The sequence below is a fragment of the Macaca nemestrina genome, chromosome 9, assembly GCF_043159975.1.
Source record: "Macaca nemestrina isolate mMacNem1 chromosome 9, mMacNem.hap1, whole genome shotgun sequence".
In the NCBI taxonomy this organism is placed as follows: domain Eukaryota; kingdom Metazoa; phylum Chordata; class Mammalia; order Primates; family Cercopithecidae; genus Macaca; species Macaca nemestrina.
This window is the reverse complement of record NC_092133.1, coordinates 112,226,740-112,235,276: the sequence shown is the minus strand read 5'-3', so window position 1 is coordinate 112,235,276 and position 8,537 is coordinate 112,226,740. Positions and strand designations below refer to the sequence as shown.

The window sequence follows — 8,537 nt, the reverse complement described above, 5'->3', positions numbered from 1 at the left end:
GTTCTGTAGATGTTCTGATGGCTGCACAGCATTTCTAATGCACCTAATACCACTGTACAATTAATTTTCACTTAAAAATGGCTAAAATAGTAAATTCTATTTTATGTATATTTTAATCACAATAACACAATTCTTCAGTTACTTAACTCCTCGGGGGGGAGATACATATATGTCTATTTCCTCACTGCTATGTTAGTAAGGATTCCACAGGCTCAGAGAAAAGCAAGCAATGCAGTCTGGTGGACTTCTGATTTCTTTTCTTTTCTTTTTTTTGGGGGTGTGTGTGACAGAGTCACCCTGTCTCACGAGGCTGAGTGCAGTGACGCAATCTCGGCTCACTGCAACCTCCACCTCCCGGGTTCAAGCAATTTTCCTGCCTCAGCAAGGCGTGGTGGTGCACGCCTATAATTCCGACTGAGGCAGGAGTTACAGGAATTACAGGAGTCGCTGGAAATTACAGGTATGCACCACCGCACCCTGCTATTTTTTTTTTTTTTTTTTTTAATTTTTAGTAGATACAGAGTTTTGCCATGTTGGTCAGGCTGGTCTTGAACTCTTGACCTCAGGTAATCCATCCATCTCGGCCTCCCAAAGTGCTGAGATTACAGGGGTGAGCCACCGTGCCCAGCCTGGACTTCTGATTTCTGTGGTAGCATGCCAGATTTCCAGACTGAGCTGCCCTCTGGAAAGAAAGAACATGTGGGATAAAATAGAAATAAACTCTTTAAAAGCATCAATAAACTGACTGGAAAGTAACTACTAGGCTAGAACCTAAGGGGACGTAGGAACCCAGAGAAGTAGTAGAACCTCAAAGCATCAGGGCTGCTTTTTCCCTGCACACTGTGGCCATGGTGGGCAAGCTTGGGCTTTAGGCTTTACCAGCCTGTTCAACAAGGAAACAGAAGCCAGAACTGGGGCCCAGCCAAGATACAGAGAACCGATCAAAAAACCTTCCCACCGTGAGGCCTGCACTCTCAGGGTTAGGATGGCTCGTAGTAAACCCACACTCCGCATGCGTGCACTCACACCCAGGAGGCACAGGTTCTCTCCACAACTAGAAAGGCAGGGAGAAAAGGAAAGGGAACACCTCATGCCTAGACCCTGGCCCTAGGTGAATTGGCAGCCTAGATTCACGGGAAACTCAAGCTAAGAATGTGGTATAGGGCGGCCCCAGATGGACCCAACCCATTCGACAGGAACAAGATCAATAAATATTAGCAACCTCCACCACCGTCACTGTCATCACTCCCTCCACCATCACCCCCACCCCACCCTGCAGCCCTCTGCTCTCCCCTCCACCCTCCCCGTTTCCTCCCAGTTCCTGCAGGCCACCAGGTGTCCTGCCCTGGGCCTCTCCATGGGCTCCACATTCTCTCTGTGCCTGGCTAACTCCCCCTCACCCTCCTGACCTCAGCTCCAGGAGCATTTTCCCAGGGAAGCTTGCTCTGACTCAAGTCTAAACCAGGTCCTTTTGTCAACAGACCTTTATAAGCCTGTGTTCCTTGCTTTCAGAGTGCTTAAATCAGTTCTGAATTATACATTTGTAAGTAGGATTATTTGATTAACATCTCTGTTCCTCACTCAGGAGACCATAAATTCCCTAAAAGCAAGAAATGTACTTGGTAATATTCATCATAAATTCCAGTGCAGAACGCATAAAAAGTACTCAAAATCATTTTCGAATGGATGAATTGCAAAGGCTCAGGAGACATAGGGTTTCTTCTAACTTTGCCACTTACCTTGTGCCCCTTGCCAGGCACTGAGCTTTCTGCATTTTAGTTATCCCTCTTGTATAATGGAATAGTAAGACCTACCCCAAGTACCTAGCAGGGTTCTTATCCGACTGAAACCTGGCTGGGTGCAGTAGCTCATGCCTGTAATCTCAGCACTTTGGGAGGCCGAGGCAGGCCGATCTCTTGAGGCCAGGAGTTTGAGACCAGCCTGGCCAACATAGCCAAACTCCCTCTGTACTAAAAATGCAAAAATTGGCCAGGCATGGTGGTGCATGCCTGTAATCCCAGCTACTACTTGGGAGGCTGAGGCACAAGAATCCCTTGAATCTGGGAGGCAAAGGTTGTAGTGAGCTGAAATCATGCCCCTACACTCCAGTGTAGGTGACAGAGCAAGACTGTGTCTCAAAAAAAAACAAACAAACAAACAAACCAACTGAAACCCAATATATTAAAAATGTAAGGAATTTTATGATAGGTTGGTAGCTGAATTGATATCAAATTGTACCATATGGCAAACCCTTATTGAGTACTTACTATAAGTCAGGCACTTTGCAAAGTGCTTCAAATGCATTATCTCATTTAATCCTTATTTTAAAAACTAAAGATGTTTTTGTCTGCATTCTACACACGAAGAAACCGAAGCCCTAAAATCTCAGGAAACTTGCTTTGACTCCAATGAAGAAATTTGGGGCCAGGCATCATGGCTCTCACCTGGAATCCCAGCATTTTGGGAGACCAAGGCAGGAGTTCAAGACCAGCCTTGGCAACATAGTGAGACCTCATCTCTACAAAAAAAATAAAAATTAGCTAGGAATGGGGGCATGCACCTGTAGTCCTAGCTACTCAGGAGACTGAGGCGGGAGGATTTCTTGGGCCCAGGAAGTCAAGGTTGCAATGAGCCATGATGGCACCACCGCACTCCAACCTGGGTGACAGAGAGAGACCTTGTCTCAATACAAAATAATAAATAAATAATGATCTTTTGGCCAGGCACAGGCACAGTGGCTTACATCTGTGATCCCAGCACTTTGGGCGGTCAAGGCAGAAGGAGCACTTGAGCCCAGGAGTTTGAGACCAGCCTGGGCAACACAGCAAGGCTCTGTCTCTATTTTTATAATAAAAGATAAATAAATAAACAACACTTTTTTAACTTTAAGGTTTAAAAATTTTGCCACTGCCTCCAGATCCAAATGTATTGTTTCCAAAGTTTTTAAATAGAGCTGCACTTTGACTGTACTTCTAGTTTTGAATAGAACTATTTCAGTCTACTGTGGACTCAGTTTACAATTACCGTTTTGCTCTTGGAAAGTCTTCATATGTTCAGTGCAAAGCAGTTTTCAATTTCAATCACCCACGGAGCAGGAAATCCCTCTGTGTTCAGTGCCTAGCCTAGTGATGTGTCGTGCAGGCATGCCCTCAACATGCCTTTGGATGGTAGAGAAGAGTGACAATTACAAGGGTTTTCACTATGTTTCTGTAATCCTAAGATTCATCATCGTAAGCAAGAAAAATCAAAACAGAAAGAGCATGATGATGATTTTGTGAACATCTGACTAGGTTATGAGTGGGTAGCTATTTTATTTTGAATATGTACATGCTAAGTTTCCTTTCTGCCAAGAAGCATTTTTAACTCCTATCTGAAGTTCAAGGAAATCAAAATTCACACACACATAGACACACACACAACCATCTCAGCGTACTTTCGCCAAAGAGAATGAACAGAGCAGACAAATCAATCTGACAGGTAATTTACCATTGTGGTTTGATTTCATCAGTCTAGCCACAATGCATTATGAACCAGGAAAATTAGACAAGTCAGGAGGATGATAGTATCAGTGTTTAATGTTTATTTTCCATTACCTGGCAGCACAATTATTCTCAGTAAAATATATCCATTCTCTCAGAGAAAAGCTTTAAGCAGTGGAGCTAATAAAAATTGTACTATTAAAGTTTAAAGCAGACTCAGCAACTTGGAGAAAGAGATAGTGTGTCTTTTATTGATGATTGGTGTGACAACTAGAACTCCCGGCAGATTTATCATGGCGTTCAGGTGAATTGAAGGGAAACGGCATCCTCTGGACAAACAACTGCTATATTCACTAAACAAAAGATGTTTTTCTCCTTCCCTTGAGAATGTCCTGCAAAAGGTAGTCATTTTAAACTGGGTTGACAGTTCTGTGTTGGTGATTCCAACCCAAAACAATGTAGGACAAAGTCACTAAAAATCTCACGTCAATATGGGATGGGTCAATCAATGTTCCACATAAGCTGACGCCCAAAACCCAGGTATAAGTTCATCCAAAGGTGACTGGGACAGTGGAGTTTTTGAACATAGACAAGTTGTTTGAGACAGGTCTCAAATACAAATATTTCTTTCATATGGGGACAATTTCTTCCCAATGATCTGGAAGAATAGGGCAATACAACCCTGAAAAAAAATGTTAGATTTCTTATTCTTCAAATGTGATTTAAATGTTTCTACTTTTACCACTGTCTCCCCTGTAACCAGCTACCAAAGAAATCAGCTTTTTGGTTTTGGGGGATGGGGAGTGAAGGTTTTTTAGTCTGTTTGCTTGTTTGTTTGTCTTATTTTTGAGACAGCGTTTTGCTCTGTCGCCCAGGCTGGAGTGTAGTGGCACAATCTCAGCTCACTGCAGCCTCGAACTCCTGGGCTCCCGAGTAGCTGGGACTCCAGGTGCGTGACACCACGCCTAGCTGATTTTTTATTTTTATAGGGACAGGGTCATGCTGTGTCGCCCAGGATGGCCTTGAACTCCTGGGCTCAAGCAATTCTCACACATCTGCTTCCCAAGGTGCTGGGATTACAGGTGTGAGCCACTGAGTCCAGTTGCTTCAGTTTTAAGATGGTGTTTCCTTAGAAGCAAAAAGATCAATGCCAGAAGTGACTAAAATGCAGTTTCTAAGGCCTTATAAGTTTAATCCTAGCTCATTCCACCATAGAGAAAAATCAATAATAATAATAGAAGTATCAATAATAATAAAGCTGTAGTGAGGGATACAGTCTACAGAAAACAAAGCACTTGCTGAATTTTTCTATCTTTTCATTCTACACTATTGTCAATAACACTCACTAAACAACATTTCATTTCTCATCACACTCAGAGTCAGGGAAACAATTTAGCTGAACCTAATGCCTAACTATTCCAAATTCTCAAAAAGTATAACTATACATTTATATGTCATATTCATCCCCAGGGCATCTCAGAGACAAAGTATCTCTCAGATCCTAGAGCAGCTGTCTGATGGTCAGACCACCAGTCAAGTCAGAGAACCTGGAACCATGTCAAGAAGTAGCTTCCCTGGAGACTAGAAGAGGAAGGCGGGAAGAAGGAGGAGGGAAAAGGTGGTAAAACTATCAGGTACCATGCTCACTACCTGGGTGATGGGATCATCCATACCCCAAACCTCAGCATTACACAATATATCCAGTTAACAAACCTGCACGTGTACACTCTGAATCTAAAATAAAAGTTGAAAATTGATAAGTAAATCCATTGCTGTGAATTCAGGCTTGTGGAATTTTTACATTTAGTTGCATTGAGTTCAGATAATAATCAATGCTGTATTCCACTAATTTGACCCTCTGCTGCCTGAATATAAACGAATCAAACACAAGCAGAATGTTCACTATTCTGCTTCTTGTAGCACTTGGGCAGGAGCCAACAGGGCATGTCCCCGTGTATGCCACAGCTTCCTGTAGCCCTGAGCATAAATAACAAGCCTTATTTATTGGTTGTATCACCAGCAACAAAGCCTGGGCTAAGGCACCAATGACCCTGGATGAGAACAAAACCTGTAGGAGAATCTGATCTGTAGGTGATCCAAAATTCACATGAAAAAATGAACAAATAAATCAAGAAAGTTGTTAAAAGGATAAGTAATGGGGGAGGAAGAAAGACAAGTTCTACAAGCTAGTAAAATATTCCATGAAGTCTCAAAAAATGGTATAACATGAGCACACGGATTATAAACCAATGGTATAAACAGCAAGTTCAAAGATGAACCAACATATGGAAATCCAGTATGTGATAAAAGTGTCATCACAAGCCGGTGTGGCAAAGATGACTTTTAAGTTGGGATAACTGGGTAGAACGGATATTTTATATATTTAGAAACACAAAGTGGAAAATGAAATCATAAGAAAACAGAAAAAATTCCTTTTTATCCTTGGAGTGAGGGAAGATCTAACCACAAGTCAAGATCCAGGCACTTTTTTTAAAGAAAAGAATACTATATTCAACTATATAAAAATAAAAAATGTTTGTATGACAAAAAGAAAAATTAGACAAATGACGAAGTGGCAAAAAAAAAATCAACAACTTACATCATGAACCAACAGTACTCAAACCTTTTGGTCTCAGGAACAGTTTGCACTCTTAAAAATTATTGAGGGTTTCAAAAGTTGTGTTTATGCAGATTTTATCTATTGCTATTTACCGTATTAGAAATTAAAAATGGAAAAACTTTAAAAATATGTATTAATTGAAAATAAACCTATTTCACATTAATATAAATATTTTATGAAAATAGCTGTTTTTTAAAACAAAATGTAGCTATTATTTTATACACTTTGTAAATTTCTTTAATATCTGCATTAATAGAAGATAGCAAGATTCTCATAGCTGTTTCCACATTCAAGCTGTTGCTTTGATAAAAGAACACAGGGGAATATCCAGCTTCACACATATATGTAATTGGAAAAGGGAGGAGTATTTTAATCACCTTTTTAGATAATTATAGATATTTTTCATAACAATAAAATATGACAAGTGGAATCTGAAACCGTATCTATGAACTTTTCATGCTTTATTAAATTATAACCCACTATTCTATCTTGCAATTTGAATGGCTCTTTTATCCATCATGTTTTTGTAATATCACGCACCCATTACTCTCCTTTAATACGAATTGGTTCACTGCATTGTGTTGAGCTTCCAAAGGTTGACACATCTCATTATACAACATTTTAAAAATCAGATTTGTTAATATTTCCACTAATCTCATCCCAACCGGCCTTGAATACTGAGAAGCTGTTCAGCTCATGGTGGTGAATACAAGTTTTTAAAATTCTGGTTTTCTCTTGAAAGCCTGAATTTTGCCATCAACAGGTACTCCTGGTCCTTTCCCTTAAGGTGAGAGGATCACTTCATTTGTTTTTGAGAAAGCATCTGCCAGATATCGGAGTCTGAGTAACCAGAGATTGTCAGTAATTCTTTCGAATAAAAAATGATCTTCCATGAAAAAGTAGCTAGTTCAGTTTGTGACTCAAAAAGTGACTTCTGGCCGGGTCCGGTGGCTCACACCTGTAATCCCAGCACTTTGGGAAGCCGAGGTGGGAGGATGGCTTGAGCCCAGGAGTTCGACATCTGCCTGGGCAACATGGCCAACCCCCATCTCTATAAAAAATACAAAAATTAGCTGAGTATGGTGGCACACGCCTGTAGTCCCGGCTATTCAGGAGGCTGAGGCAGGAGGATCGTGTGAGCCAGGGAGACAGACGCTGCAGTGAGCTGAGATCATGCTACTGCATTCCAGCCTGGGTGACAGAGCAAGATTCCTTCTAAAAAAAAATGACTTCCTCAAGATAACCATCATGCTACGGTAAAAATGTTTTATGTGGCCAGGCATGGTGGCTCACACCTATAATCCCAGCACTTTGGGAGGCTGAGGTGGGTGGATCACGAGGTCAGGGATTTGAGACCAGCCTGACCAATATCATGAAACCCCGTGTCTACTAAAAATACAAAAATTAGCCAGGCATGGTGGCACGCACCTGAAATCCCAGCTACTTGGGAGGCTGAGGCAGGAAAATCGTTTGAACCCGGGAGGTGAAAGTTGTGGTGAGCTGAGATTGTGACACTGCACTCCAGCCTGGGCGACAGAGCAAGACTCTGTGGAAAGAAAGAAAGAGAGAGAGAGAGAGAGAGAGGGAGGGAGGGAGGAAGGGAGGGAGGAAGGAAGGAAGGAAGGAAGGAAAATTTCATGTGCACTTCATATTTCAACACACAAGTAAAAATTGGAGAAAACTAAAAATGTATTGCTTCATTATTGACATTTTTAAATGAAATTGCCTTTTTTTTTTCTTCAAGTGTGTGAAGAATACAATGGTATTAGTTTGATGCCATTTCCTTGATTCATGAGGTTAACATCACTAATAAGGAAAAATCTCACATCACATGTCTTCTGATGTGCTAGGCTGAGAAGATACAACCTGCATTTCACCTGAATCTTATCAGATAGGACTGACTTGGGTTGTGGGATATTCTGCAAAAGAAATGACCTGAGCTCTTCATGAAAGTCAAGTCACGAAAGACCAAAAAGTGGGGAGAAAAAAGACTAAAGAAACCGCATATATTCAAAGAGACTGAAAAGACATGAAAATGTAATGCACGATCCTGAATTGGAGCCTTTAAAAAATTAAATTAGTAAAAGGGAAATTTTGGAAACATTTGGTTTGAATTAAGACTCTACATAGTAGTATTGTAGTGTATCAAGTTAAATTTTCTGATTTTTATCATTGTCTACAGATATGCAACTAAGTATGTTTTTGAAAGAAATACATTCTGAAATGTGAAACATATAGCACATATAAAGAGAAATGAGAGAATGACAAAGTGGTCACCTGGAACAGGGTGAAAGATATATGGGAGTTCTTTGCACTATTCTTGAAATTTTTCTGTAAGTTTGAAATCATTTCGAAATAAAATTTTTTAAAGAAAAGAGGGAAAAAAATACCAATTTGCTTATATTTGTATAACTACTGAAGTGATGACAAGGATAGCA

The 8,537-nt window shown here is 40.6% G+C and overlaps 1 protein-coding gene across 1 annotated transcript in view; it reads right to left on the bottom strand.

Moving 5' to 3' along the window:
• Nucleotides 1–522: 522 nt before the first annotated feature.
• Nucleotides 523–8,537, bottom strand: part of LOC105479935 (Rho GTPase activating protein 12) — a 149,204-nt gene continuing 141,189 nt past the window's right edge. The window contains exon 20 of the mRNA XM_071070251.1: nt 523–682. Within this exon, the coding sequence (XP_070926352.1) occupies nt 538–682 (145 nt within the window). The 3' untranslated portion in view covers nt 523–537. The remainder of the gene's footprint in view (nt 683–8,537) is intronic.